Genomic DNA, 15,854 nt, shown 5'->3' with positions numbered 1-15,854 from the left:
AATAACCCATATCAACAAAGGAAATCATAACTGAAATTTAAATTATATACAATTATATATAATTACATTACATTAACAACAAATATAATTTTTATGTATATATGTGTATAATCTACATACAGAATTCAATAGTAAAGATAATAAAATGTCAGCAAAAGCTATACTCAGGAAATTTATAACCTGATCTGCATATATCAGAAAATAAGAAGGGCTGAAAACAATCAACTGTAAGCTCTACCTCAAGAAGAAAAAGAATGGCCAATTAAATTTAGAGAAAATAGAAGAAAGGTAATAATAAGTAAAAGAGAAAAAAAACCCACAAATTACCAATGTCAGGAATGAAGGAGAGATTTGAGTGACTATTCTGTGCTTGCACTAAGTCTAAAGCTATCAGTTTATGCTTCTGCCACTTATTAGCTATAAGTACCTTGGCTATATCTCAGCTAGCACTCACTGCACTTAATAGGCTAGACAGTGTTCTAGTGCCTCACACATGATCTTATTTACTCTTCTCAACATTCCCATAAGGTAGGTATTATTATTAGTAATCCCATTTTATAACACATGTGAAGAAAATGAGACACAGAAAGTTAAGTAGCCTGTCCAAGATCACACAGCTACAAAGACAGCCGCAAATTAGTTGAACTCTAGCGTTCTTATCCAGAGCCCTTGAGCTTAACCAATTTGTTCTACATAATCTCTCTAAATTTCAGTTTTTTCCTCTTTAAAATTGTCTTAATAATATAAATAAGAATACATAAAATAGCATACAGAACCCAGTAAATGATAGCTTAAAAGGAGATTAGGAAAGAGTTGCAAGTTAATAAAGCTGAAGAAGGCCTATTTGATGGACTTGAGGATCCCTGCTGAATTCCCTGTTCTCAACTGCCAAGTGAGAAAGTCAGCTGTCAACTGGAATGGTTTTCAGAAAGCAAAACAAAACATGGATGATCTCAAAATCATTATGCTGGGTGAGATAAACCAGACATTAAAAAGTAAATACTGTATGATTACATTTATATAAAACTCTAAAAAGAAAAAACCCCAAAACTAATACACAATGACAAAACAGATCAGTGGTTGCTTAGAGCAAGGAGTCAACTTGGGGTGGACTGCACAGGGACACAAGGAAGCTTTTGAGGTGATGGAAATTTTTATACCCTAATAGTGGTGATGTTTTCATGGATATAGACATCTGTCAAAACTCATCAAATTGAACATTTAAATGGGTGCAGTTTATTGTACACAAACTATACCTCAATAAAACCATTACATAAAAACAAAAATATTAATATTTTTCAAATAAGCAAATTGCCTTGATTTTAACCCTAACAATTTTTAACCTCAGCAAAAACAAAATTAAATAAGGTAGTCTGAATATTGCAAAGTTGAATATATATAAAGAATACTATCAAAGCTCTATAAAGTTGAAAAAAGAAACTTTAGCTGATTAAATTTTTGAAAGATTCTTAGTACTTCCTTGAACAGTAATACTTCTGTTCACTAAATTAAGGCCAGGGTATAGGAAGTTTACAAACTGAAAAGTAACTTTCTAAAATTGAATTTCTGGTTTCTTCAACAAATGTACACAACATGGAACCTTCTATTCTTTGTTCAAATTCAAATCAACCAAGCCTTTGTGCTCTCATTCTCTTTCTTCTTTGAAATTTCCATCCCCGTTACCATAGGAACCTGCTAGCTGACAAGCCTTCAAGCATAGCAACAGCCCAAGCTCAGCAAGGAGTGTGAAAAGGGGACAGAGTCAAAGGCCAAAATTTGACTCAGGAGAATCAGAATTCCAATCTTTGTCACTCTACAAAGGGTCTGATAACCATAGAAACTGTATCCTACTGGGTTTGGGAATATTATTCACTAAAAGTGGAAATAAATGTAGAATGGCCTTGAAAATTCAAAACTGATATTCATTCTATTTCAGATCCAAATTAGAGAAATAAATTATTCAAAAACAACTTTTTAGAATAACTTTAAGTGATTAAAAATAAGATCTTATTTTTATATGTAGTTATATAAATAAGTTATAAGACTTTTCTGTAACAATAAAATTTCTAATGAGAAAAGGTCCAAAACTTTCAGAATTACTTTATTTATACACACACATACACACATGTTAAAAAAATTCTGGGTTTGTAAAATACCTTTAATCCCAAGATTTGTTTTTCTTTCACAAATCTTATTTTTTTAAAAAAAGTCTCATGATAGCATATTAAATATTAATAGTCTTTCAATGAGTTGGTTTGCAGAAATGTGACATTATCACAGAAGTATATTTATTTTCTTAAGTCAAGACTTTTTCTTCAAGAACAGGATGATACCACACATAATGTTTTGCTATCCTACTTTTTTTCCTCTACTTACAAATGTATCAAGTACAACCATTAGAATTCTGAGAGGCAAAGATGGAGATGAGACTATTAAGGCAGAAGGAACATGAAAGGTCTAGAGATGGGAAAGTTGCATTGCTTTATCCTTTCACTTAATTACACCACTTATAAGTATAAACACATAATGTTGAAAGCTTCACTTTGATCCAAAAGAAAAAAAAGGGGGCAAAGTAAATTAATAAGGACAAGCTCTACTTTCAATAGCAAAAGACAGGAAACAAATCAAATGTTCTCCTATAGGAGCAGAATTTAAAAAATGAGAACAACCTCATACCCATCAGACTGGTTACTATCCAAAACAAAAAGAAAACAAAACAAAAACAAAACCCAGAAAACAACAAAAGTTATTGAGGATGTGGAGAAATTGGAACCCTCCTGCACTACTGGTAGAAATGTAAAATGGAACAGCTGCTATACAAAATCGTACAGTGGTTCCTCAAAAAATTAAACACAGAATTATATTACCTGCAATTTCACTTCTGGGTATATACCCAAGAAACACTGAAAGCAGAGACTGGAACAGATATACACCCATACTCACAGCAGCTATATTCACAACAGGCAAAAAGTAGAAGCAGCCCAAGTGTCTGATGGATGAATGGGTAAACTAAATATATGGTATATATATGCAACAGAATATTATTCAGCCATAAAAAGGAAGGAAATTCTGACACAAGCTACAACATAGATGAATCTTGAAGATACTATGATAAATCAAAACAAGTCCAATCACAAAAGGACAAATATTGTATGATTCCATTTATATGAGGAGGTACACGAGTAGTCAAAATCAGAGAGAAAGAAAAAAGTAGAATGGTGGTTGCCAGGGACTTGGGGGAGAGGAGAATAATGGGGAGTTATTTAACAGGTACAGAGTTTCAGTTTTGGAAGCTGAAAAAGCACTGGAGAAGGATAGCGGTGATGACATAACAGGGTGAATGTACTTAATGCCACTGAGCGGCACACTTAATGGTTGGAATGGTAAATTTCATCTGTTATAAAAAAAATTTGAGGAGAAAAAAATTTGAGGAATATCTATAAATACTTCTATGGGATATCCAGGATATATTAAGTTTAAAAAGCAAGGCAGAGAAAACAGTATAACACTATATTAAAGGAAGGTGAAAGAATATACACATATTGATAGATACTATATAAACATTTTACAATTATATATAATTGTAAATTATATTTACAATTTTTAATGGAAGGATAAACAAAAAAATAACTAACTACTCTATCTCATTGTAAATCAACTATACTTCAATTAAAAAATAAAACACAGGAAAAAAAAAGATTACCCACTAAGGGAAGGAAAGAATAAGGTAGAAGGGAGAGGGCCTGAAACTAGAATTCTCCTAATGTACTTTGTTCTACGTACAAAGTTTTAAAACATAACTATAAAATAAATTTAAACAAAAAAATTTTAAGTCATTCTTCAAAATCAAAATTAAACATAAACCTGTGTATTGAGTTTAACCAAATAAAGAAATATTTAAGAAATCTAAAACACAGTAATTTGACTGTGCATCCTTGGTGAAATACATCCCAAAGGACAAAAAGAAGTACAAAGAAATCTTAAACTGCTCTCAGTGATCATACTGTTAGTAATAATACTGCTATTATTCTGGAATTATATGTCTGTATATAATAAGGTTTCAGTATAAGAAACAAAAAATAAAATTTAAAAATGTTAAACAAAAACTCTGCAATATTATTTGAATTGTAAGTATCAGTATAGACCCATTATGTACTATCTTTAAAAAAAGAAAAGAAAAAGTACTTCCTAGCTGTTTCTATGAATAGGCCTAAAAATGACTAACCTAGGATCAATAAGCATAGTATCACCCAGAAAGCAGTTTGTGAATATAATTTTCAACTAAAGGAACCCGTGTGCCCTAAAAAAACTGAAAACTCAAAATCAGAGGCAGAATTTTATGATATGAGCTTGGATCACACCAGAAAGCAAGGAAGCTATTAGAAACCACTAGGGTAGTGTCAAAAACACTTAGCAGCAACCTAGAAGAGGCTCCCCCCACCAAAGACAGAACAGTTTGAGCCCCAATAAAACAGTAACTGCAGTGGACTGAAACACATCAAATGGGTAAAAATCCATGAGTTTATAACGATACTTAAAAAAAGACCTCATTAGTCACTTTTGAAAGAGTCTTGGTAATCAACTTATTACACTAAAAACTAATAAACAAAGGAGAATAATCAAGTATTTATCCTGTCTTTGTTATATAAACTGAACATGGGAGTAACTCAATAGTCCAATAGTCAAAGAGAGGAACTTCCTATTTAAAAAGCATTCCAGCTGGGAAATGAAGAATGACAAAATTAGAATATCACCATTTTGCAAACCCCTAATAAAATTATTGACCTAGAAAATGATCGATGGCTGCTAAAATTACAAACAGTGACAAGCAGATATTATGTGCCTACGAAGTATTCTTTCAAAAAAAAAATTAAAAGAGACAGAGGAACATGGGAAGTAACACCACAGGAATGCAATCAGCAAAATAAAGACTATGAGAAACTCTGTAGGGCAAACATATTATAAGAAAAAAAGGAGAGGGGAAAGGGAAGGAGCAACTATAAATTAAGAGATGTATCAATTGAATGCAATGCATAAACCCTGATTTGAAAAGCCAACTATAAAAAAAATTGTGAAATTCTCAGAGGAATTTGAACATTAATTGTATATTTGATGATACTGAGGAAGTGATATAGTGCTTATGTATAAAGTAAAAGACTCTTTATAGAGGTATACATAAAAATATTGATGGATGAAACTATGGTGTTTGGATTTGCTTCAAAGTAATCCACTTGGGTGTGCAGTCATAAATGAAACAAGACTAGCTATGAGCTGATAAATTTTGAAGCTGGATGATGGGTATATGGTATTCATTATATTATTCCATCTGTATTTCTATATAACTGAAATTTTCCATAATAAAAAGTTAAGGGAAAAAAGGCTGAATTTTGAGTTTGGATAACTGGGAGACTGGTTCAAACATGCTTTGTTCTTAATGAGTCAAAAAGGATACCAAGGATATTCAGGCTTTTAGGCTCTGCGTTTCCACCAGGATCTATCCCTCTGCCAGTTTCCCATGCTATAAGAAAATCTTCAATGACAATTACAAAAGAAAACAGGAAATGGAGGCAAGCATGAACCACCCCATCAGAGTTTTCCTCTAATTATGTTATAGAGGTTTAAAAAATTTTTAAAAAATCGATTAAAAAAAAAGACTAGCAATCAACCTCCCAAAGAGATTAAAGATTGCTTATTCCACAATCTAACCGAAATTAAACAGGGTGACAAGCAAAAAAGAGTAATGCTCTTCATTCACATAGCACTTTAACTTCAAAATTCTTTAATATACACATTACTTATATCATTTGATCTTAACAATAACTTCATAAAATGGACAGGGAAAATATTCACTTCCTAGAAGAAACCAACACAAAGAAGTCACAAAACTAGTTAGTGGCAAATCCTAGATAACAACAAAAAAAATTAAAAAATAAAAAAATAAAAGAGTAGTGAATTCATTCAAACTACAAAAAAAAAAACAAAAAACAAAAAAAACTAGTGGCAGAATACATGACTTCTATCCCTAATTAGTGCTTCTTTCGCTAAACTGTTCCCTTCCTATTCAACTGGGCTTAATTATTCAATATAGGAGAAAAAAGCTGCTCAGATCTTTTATTACCACTAAAGTCATAAGTACCTGGTAACGGGTAGGTTCATAAGGATAGTTATTGACAATTTGTTGTCTGTCCATGCTGGACAGCCCTCCAAAATTTACTTAGCAATTTGGACAGCTCAAAATGGTTGGGAAACTCAGGAATGAACCTTTTTTTTTTTTTTTTTTTTAATCAAAAGCCGTGATACTTGGGGGAAAAGACAGACATCAAGTTAAGAACTTACAAAAACTTAATGTGTGTGTCTGTGTACAGGTGTGCAAAGCAGGGTAGAGATATAAACACACTAACAAGGGTCTTCTTTTCCAACTTAATAAATGACATATCCCACTTATTTACACATGTCCCAATTTCAATGAAAGTATAGACTAGGAATCCTCTATATACAATCAAAGAACATCCAACTTGTTGATTGTGAAGAGTAACAATCAAATTTGAAATAACCCCAATTCTGCACTTTCTCTCTTCTGTGGCATTCCCTAGCTTAATTATCGTATACTACTTCATTCGAAGCACCATTCTGACTCACCAAACATCAGTACGGGAATGAACATGGGAGTAACTCAATAGTCCAATAGTCAAAGCCTCCATAGGGAGGCTTGAAGCCTAGGTCCTCCCACACCTAGGAAACTCCTTCAATTCATCCAGTCCCACAATGAACACTCAAGAATGTGCTGAGATTATCTGTTTGAATTACATGCTCCTGGTAAAAGCTGGCAAGCTAATCCAAAGTTCCTGGATCAGAGATGGAGGGTGTCATGAGCAGATATAAGTCCTTGTAAGGACCCAAGAACCCTTACTTCCATTTGGAAGTATGCAGTGTTTTCTGCTGAATTTCCATCTCCTTTGTTATTACAGAAACTTTACACACTCAAAATGTCAGATGAGTCTGTCAGTGGCATCACTGTCCTGATACGACAACCAAGGAACAAGCAACTATCCCCAACATTAATTACTTCATATCACTGGAGCCTTCTCTTAGAAATTATTACCCATTTAGGTGCTCTCCCTAGAATGTGTGAAATTCAAACAGATGCAATCTCATTGCTAACAAAGTATCTAGAACATATGGCATGTTTGATAAGAGGGTAGAGACAGCTTACTATGCCATAATTATGAATGAATGCCCCAAGAGCCCACAACTAGAGATGCAAGTTCATTTGAAACAAATATATCATCTTTCTAGTACTTTGTCTCTGGGATCACTAAGAAATGAAATTTGGAGTAGAATTAACATTTGTGGATTACCTATTGTGTGCCATGCATTGTGTTAGCTACTTAAGTCTCTCATTTAATCCTAAGAGCCCTTCAAGGTATTTTTGTTATTAATGCCTTTTCACAAATGATTTTCACAGGGATATTAGGAGACTTAAGCCCAAAGTCTGACAACTACTACATGGCAGATCCAAAAGTTGAACCCAAATCAGTACACACATCTTCATGACTCATTTCTTACAACACTATTTGCTTTCCAAAGGAATTATACTGACTTATAATGATACTAGAAACAAAGGTATTCCTACTTCAATTTTTTGTGAGAGTATTGATAACTTTAATACATAACAGGGATTAGAATGCCTGGAACCCAATTACTATATTAAACCAATAACCATTTTCATATATTCTAATCTGACAATCTATACCAAATCTCTCTTTACCAGTTAAGACTTTGTGTAGTCAGAGGAAGAACAGAAATGTTTTATTCAACCTCTTTAATATTTTCATATATTTGGAATATATAAGATATCCTCCACATTTCAAAATCTATGAATAATAATCTTCCTACAAATTTTCCCAGATTTATGTTAGTCTACTTGGAGGTAATGAACCTTTGAATTTTACTGTAAGACTAAGAATTCCAAAACATGTAGTCTTCAATTTGCTAAAAGCACTGCAACAATGGATTAAAGACTAAAGTACAAAACATTCTCTGTTAAATTCTATGTATTACATAGCCACATTAATATGAGAATATGGGCAAATGGTAAAAGCTATCACTTTTAGAGTACTTACTATAATAGTACTCTGCCAGGTACTTGATATACATTTTGTTTTGTACTTTACAAAACCTTGTATGATTATTCACTATTTTACAAGCAAAGAAATTATAGTAAGAAAGTTTACATAATTTGCCCAAAGTAATACAGTTATAAAGTGGTAGAGCTAGAATTCAAACCCAGGTTTGTTCAACTCCAAAGCCTTTGCTGCTGCTGCTGCTGCTTTTTTTTTTTTTTGACAAAGCCTTTGCTTCTTTTTTTGCCAGGTTACTGCCTCCTAGTTCTTTTTGAGTAAACGTATCTTTGTCTACAGTTCGAAAACCACTACAGAAACACATACATACTTATTTAAACCTATTATTAACTATATCCATTAATTTGTCATAGTATAATCATTAAAAAGTGCCTAAAGAATTATCATTAGAAAAATTCAAGCAAGGCAACAAATTTTCATAAAGTCCTGAGAGGCCAAGAACAAATAATTAACAGAACAAAACCTTTTTCATTGCTTAGGCGTTATTGTTCTTAAAATGATGTGAACATGCTAACACCAAGAAAGTATTTTAACTATTTAAGAAAATTCAAATATTCCACCAGCCTAAAGGTTAAACAAAAGAACTGACTTTTCAAAATCACGTTACCTTCAATATTAATAAATGAATTATGAATATTATTATTATATTCTGCCCTTTAAAGTTTTATTATCAGCCAAATGACAGAAAAGATGTAATCATATCATAACTCAGACAATTTTAAACTTCTGAATGGCTATTATCTCCCAAGTTCCAGTGTTTCAAGTTTCTTTATAAAAGTATAATGTCTGAAAACTAAGTTGAGTAACATTCCCCAAATATGAAATCTTCAATCTGTTAGCTTGAACCTAAATATATAACTTTTTAATTTACAAGATGTAGTTAAAAGTAACATATTCTTTGCCTGTTATTTATCAGACACATTCATTAGACTGGTTAACAGGGCAATACAAGAATCATTTTCTAAGACATGTCAAATAATAGATCAAGTCTTACCTCCATTGCTAAAGCCGCTGTCTGTTGGTCATAATGATTCAAAAGATTAGGCATGAAGGTAGTATTATAAGGCAAATCTTGGCACATCCTCAAGGTAATAGGTTCACAAGAAAACAGACTGTGCCCATCTATATGCGCCACAAACATAGTCAAGGGCCACAGATAGAAGACGATCCAACTCATAGCCATGCTTCCTGGATCGAATGAGATTCGGATGATCAGGCCTACTCAGTAGGTATTTCAGATCTTTATACACCTGCAGGTCTCAGCTTGAAAGTAGTTCTTCTATCTTACTGTTAAGTTCTTCAAACAGTTAAATACTCTTTGCACCGTCAGAGGCTTGTTAGCTTGGTCTCACAAAAGGCATTTGTTTTTGGTTTCACAATATGGCAAAGTGACATCATCTTGTCTCTTCTTTTCATTTTATTACATAGGGCACATTCGGCCAACATATCATGTCGATCAACCACATTCCCAAACAACAGATTCCATCTTAGGAGAAGAGTTATTTCTTCTTTTGACTGAAATATCTGAAAAGTAGTTTTTAAAAAAAGGGGGAAATTAATCATTTCCTCTTAAAATATTATAAACTTGATAGTAAAATCTTTGATGAACTCAGTAAAGTTGCAAGATACAAAATCAATATACAAAAATCAGCTGTGTTTCTATATACTAATCATGAACTATACGCGAACAATGAACAATCAGAAAGAGAAATTTAAAAAATAATTCTTGATAAGATATTATACTGACCTAAAAGATAAAATACATGGGTATTTCATAAATATACAGTATAGTTTTTCTACTTTATCATTTATGCTACACATATATTAAGATAATTCACAGAGAACACTTAAAGGCAAATTTTCCTCCCTCAGTTGGTTATACAGCATAGAGTTTAATTTCCCACCTATGATGGCAATTTTTCATTTGTCATAAGACATAAGATCCATCTTGAAAAATGTTTATGCTGTTGTCCTGTATTATTTAAATATCTGCCATACTTATGAGCTATTGAATTTGAATTTTATTATATGTGTTTTAACCACTAATAGGCATTTTTATATTAACTGATTTGGCAGATGCTATCTGTGAAAAAGGTGATATAAATAAATCAAGATATGATTCAAGCCTCTTACTAGCTGTTTGAATCATTTAAACTTCTCTGAACTCAGAATTTTCCTTCCTGAAAATAGCACCTTCCTGTCAAAGATGGTATGAGTGACTTATGAAATAATACATGTAAAAGTACTCTATAACTGGTAAAGCAACATCAAACATTAGGTAGTTTTATTGCTGAATTACAGTTGATACAAAGACTACCTCTATCAACCAATATTGAATTGGCAAATTGAAGATTCTAATAGTAGTTATCAGGAAATTTTCCCAACATTATGCCATCTTTTTAGATAGTGTAAAAATTTAGTACCATAGATGTAGAAACATTTGATCAAAAAATGTTTCATTACACACAGCCAAACTGCAGAAAAGAGAGATTATCCCCAGAAAATTACAACACAAATAGGGATGATTCCATTATAGATCCCACTAAGCTTCAGAATCTCTGACATGATCCTTTGACATGACTTTTCCAGGGGCAAAAATATCTATGTCATTTGGGGCTGGGAGGGTGTGGGTGAAGTGGAAGACAGGACTAGCAGGAAAAAAGCATATTCTAAGCTATCATACTTTCATTTGGTTTCATAATGATGTTAAGTTTGCTTTTATTTCATTTTGTTTCATATACATTGGCTATTTCTGTTTGCAGGAGAGAGCCTAGATTAGGAAAACATGAGAAATTCTGATTCAGAAATTCTCAGAGACCCAGGTTAATAGGACAACTTAGGTATATACTAGGGCCCATGACAGTTTAGACCTTGAGACCTGGACCTGGTTTGGCTCAAGTATGGAAAGAAACTGTCCTTTGTGCACTGATTATCAATGACTAAGACCTCTGCAACCCAAGCTTTAGTTACTAGGCAGAAAAAACTAATTGGAGAAAGTAAAGCAATGGCTGAATCTTCCCAATTTCACCCTCTTGCATATGGTCTTGAGTAGTGGGAGGGAAAAGGAAAGTTTGTGGCCTCTAGAGTTAGGAACACTGAAGTTACAAGCAATCCCTGACCCAAATGTCTAATCTCTCTAATACTGAAATCTCTAAAGCAGAAATACTTGCAAAAGCTCTTGGCCTGCCATATTTTTTCCTCCTTCAAGCTGGTCCCAGAAATGTGATGTCTGGCTAGAGAAAACTGATATTAAACACAGTCATTTATATTTAAGCTTAACTACCATGCAGCACAATAACAATTATGCATATCATTAAATATGTCATATAACCACTGAAAGCTTTATCTGGTTACAGTATTAAAACATCCATATAAGTTCCATCTTTGTAGTTTGCTGCTTATGCAGCATGATCATCTGCTTGCAACTAAAAAAAATTAAAGGGAACATTGCTCCCTATTGAATATGTATATAATAATTTCAAAAATTTCATTTAGACTATTTTTCAAGCAGTATGGGTTTCAAATTTATGGTTCAGAGAAGACTACCATATAAAACTTGAGGAAGAAACTGAGCAATACCTCATAGAGTTTTTAAAACTAGATGAAAAACCCCCTTATACTTCTGCTTACTCTATTTTACTTGATTATCTCTCAATTATTTCTTTTGCTTCATTCACAAGCAAAGTTTCCCACCCCCCCATCTTATAAAAGTGCTTTCCTTTATGTACTATGACATCCAAATTTCCATACATCAAAATGCTTTTGTAAAATCTATTATGTTAGGCTGGGGTAGAACAATAATTTTAATACATCAAGACTGTAGTTTATGATTATTAAAATAAATAGAAAAAACTGGAATATAGTAAGACAAAAAGAAAACAGGAACAGTCAAAATCTTAAAGATGTATTTCCCCCAAATCAGAGGTTCCCTACTTTTAATGTGTAGCAGATTCATAGATCCCCTCTAGGTCTAAGAAATCTGAACCTCTGGAGATTGATATGCATTCTAACAATTATCTCAGGTACTGTTAAGTGAGCTGTAAGTCATATTTTTGAGAAATGCTATCCTAAAACAGAATAACTGAAAAGAGTAAAGGATATTTGTATATAATTATGTGCTTAGCAAAAGTAATACATTAAGCAGATAAAGTATAATATTTTAATAGAAAAACGTGAAAAGGACATAAATTTACAAAAGAAATACAAATAAAAACCAAGCACATGAAAAGATATTCAACTTTACCACTAATTAAAAAATGCAAACTTGATGTATAACATTTTTGTCAATCAGATGGCCAAAATAATAAAGACAGAACACAGTATAAGGGAGGGTGCAGGGAAAAGAGCATTTTCAACATTCCAACACTTTTAAATATTACTAGTGGGAATGTAAACTAGTCGGCATTTCAAAAAACAGCTACATACATCAAAAGCCCTTTAACTGTGCACAGTTTGATCCAGCAAAGTCTATTCTATAATTTATTCTAAGAAATAAATATAAGTACACAAGATGTACAACCAAAATGTAACTGTGACATTATTTATAAAATAAAAAACTGGAGGCAACCTAAAAGTCTACCAATAAACAACTGGTTAAACTATGGTACAACCACTGCATAATGAGATATTATATACTCACTAAAAATGATGGGCAGGATCTGTATAAATTGACGTAAGACAGTAGTAATATAATAAGTAAAAAATAAAATTAAAAAATGGTTTATAAAATGGCACATATATACCATTTTTGTCAAAATTATATGTACATAGAACAGAATAAAACATTTCAATTGTTTAAAAATAAAATATATAAATGCTCCAAGATTTTATTTAAAAATCTGTCATATGTTATTTGTGTATGGAATAATTAACTCTGCTAAATCTATAAATGTGTGCTGACTAGCTGACAAGAAAAAACTACTAGTTGAATCACTGATTTATTGGCTGCTAATTAAGCAACAAACCAAAGGGCACAAAATTGCCCTCCTGTAGGTAGTAAGAAAAGCAAAAAGGTGATGATCAACTTAGCATGAGTCAAAAACTGATACTCAATACTGAAAAAAATCAGATCACCTAAAAGCTGAATCGAATGTAATACACGTTAAAAAAAAAAAAAAAACCTCGATATATATTCTAAATCGTTTTTCAATAACATAATGAAATATATGCTTCTAATCTGGATCATATGAGTATGGATAGCAACAGTCATTTTTTTCCTAAGGTAGAATCATCCACGGAAAAACTGGTAAGTTAAAGTTCCAGAGAGCAGGACATAGAGAAGATTCTGGATCCAAAGAGATACTGCCAAAATATAGCAACTCATTAAATAAAGGTTGACAAGTCATTCTGGCATTCCTATTGATAATATATTTTTTATTATGGAAATCTGCAGAATCTCAGCTGAATAAAGGGAACTGCTGGATTAACATAACTAGAGTGATCAGCTTCAGGAGCCAGGACCCAGAAAAAAATGAGTGATATGGCAACAGTTATTCACGCCCTAACTGTGAGAAAAGAGGCACATTTACTTCTCCACAGAGCAATATAAGACATGTGGAAAACTGATTTCAGATTAAGCTCCTTGGCTACCATTCCATCAGAAAACAAAAAGGACTAGATATATTTAAATCTATACTTTAATTTTTATCAATGTGTTACATCAGGAATCTGATATTCTCCAGTTACCAGTTTTCTTTTGATGATAAACAGTGAAAGCCCTTAAAATAAAATAAGCTGAGTATTTGTCCTGAAGAACAGCAATAAAGGGGATGCAATCTTGGAAGACTGTCTTCCTAGGATGGCTGTGAAGCCAGTCCCAAAGGACTCAGGTGGGGAAAGCAGGAGACGGCAAGATGTGAAGAAGAAAGCAGGCTGAATCCCAGGAGAAACAATGACAGAAGCGGCCCTGATGGCTTGTCAAGAGGGTCCTGCAACAAACGACTGTGTTCAGCAGTTCTACTTCAATTCACACTTTCTGTACAGAAAGTGATCTGTTTCATCATTTTCAGTTTAAGTTTAATTTTCTTGACACTCTAAAATGTAGGTAACATTTTGCATTTCCAATTCTGAAATACCATCTAAAGGTTGCCTCAAACACAGAAGCTACAGTGGAAACAGGAAGGATATTCTTTGTCTTCTTTCAGAGGAGCTTTCCAAGGATGCATTAAACAAGGATTAGCAATGACTACCTCTAAGAAAGTTTCTTCTCTCAAGGAAGTGATTGTCTTGTTAGAGAGCAAAATATACATTCAGAGAATACTCATTGCTCTAAGTGTTAGGTTCCTTTTCCTAAAACCCATGTGGTTTTTGGCCTTTTGTTTTCTGTATCTTATTATTTAAAAAATAAATTCATCCTCAAAATATTGTCTCCTGGTTGCTAAAAGAAAGTTTGTATAACTTCGTATTTAATTCACAGGGCCTAGATTCCTATTAATCTCAGAGTACTTCTTTTCCGATCTTTTCCTACTCCATCTATCTAATTTTTAGACTCCATCTCGCCATCCACTGATTACAACAGATAACCTAGTCTTCCAGTGCGCTGAGAGATAGGGCTTAAAAGAAAAAACAAAACAAAAAAACAGGAAAAACAAATACACCTAAGTTCAAAATTAAAATGAATGGTAGGCATCAGAATGCAGTCCATTTTACAAGTTGCATATTACTTTTAACACTAGAGAAAGCAGAAGATCTTGTAAAACTAACAACCTGAAAACAAAACTGGAAAGTTAAAAAATGGGCAGACTCTGGACTTTAAAAAAAAAAAAGTCAGGTTGGAATTCCAGTCTGGCCTCCCTTTCAATTAAAATCTGCTCATCAGAAAATTCTCTAAAATCAAGTCCCTGATTTTTCCCCCTTTAGCACGGTTGTATGGTTTGCACGATTTAACTATAAAATTATTTCAGTGAGATAAAATCCTCTGGACCAGGATCTTTTTTTTTTTTTTTTTTGAAGTCCACTAGCCTACTTATATTTATCTCAAACTTCATTCGCAGTGCATTCCACAGATCCACCAAAACTGTTGATAGTTCTCAGCATAATGAACTGGAAAGCAGAGAGCTGTCATTTTCAGTGCAATATAGTCAATTAAAGCTGATTCTTAGCCAATGAAGACTTGTTAATCTTAAAAACATTTTTTCCTATCCTTTATGGAAATGCCACCATTAAAAACCTTCATTTCTTTCCTCAAGACCCTGCTATACATCTTTCCCCAAATTTATACTGAACAATTTCTCCTGTATATATTTCAAAGCCATGCTTTTTATTTGCATTATTACTCTTTTTGTGGGCAGCTGCATCTTCAAGCAGCCTTGACTACAGAGTTTAAGAGATTAAAAAAAAAACTTGAGCCAACACTGTTTCCCCTATAAAATATGGTAAGAGCTGTTTCCAACCACTTGTCCCCTAAAGAAAGCAGCCTAACATCAACAACCTAATATGCTCAGAATAAGTTGAATATAAAATCTGTTTTATTAACAAACTAATAAGAAATTTAAGTTGGGTAGAGATAATTTTTCCTGTCAAGTGGGAAACAGAGAGCTTACTGTGAGTTAAAAACTTCCCTCCCTCTGCCCAATGATGAAGTTTTCACATTGTACTATCCAAAGAAAGAATGTGCACTTTACTATTATACTCCCTTCAATCCTCCCTACTTTAAATATCTCAATCATGGAACCCAGAAAAATCCACCTAAATGTTCAAAGTACAAAATAAAGC

The 15,854-nt window shown here is 32.8% G+C and overlaps 1 protein-coding gene across 1 annotated transcript in view; it reads right to left on the bottom strand.

Moving 5' to 3' along the window:
• Positions 1 to 15,854, bottom strand: part of FZD3 (frizzled class receptor 3) — a 56,273-nt gene that overhangs the window by 38,528 nt on the left and 1,891 nt on the right. The window contains exon 2 of the mRNA XM_031442152.2: positions 9,136 to 9,665. Within this exon, the coding sequence (XP_031298012.2) occupies positions 9,136 to 9,324 (189 nt within the window). The 5' untranslated portion in view covers positions 9,325 to 9,665. The remainder of the gene's footprint in view (positions 1 to 9,135; positions 9,666 to 15,854) is intronic.

This window comes from Camelus dromedarius, chromosome 36, assembly GCF_036321535.1.
Source record: "Camelus dromedarius isolate mCamDro1 chromosome 36, mCamDro1.pat, whole genome shotgun sequence".
Lineage (NCBI taxonomy): Eukaryota > Metazoa > Chordata > Mammalia > Artiodactyla > Camelidae > Camelus > Camelus dromedarius.
The sequence above is the reverse complement of the archived record's forward strand: the minus strand, read 5'-3'. Positions and strand labels throughout refer to the sequence as shown.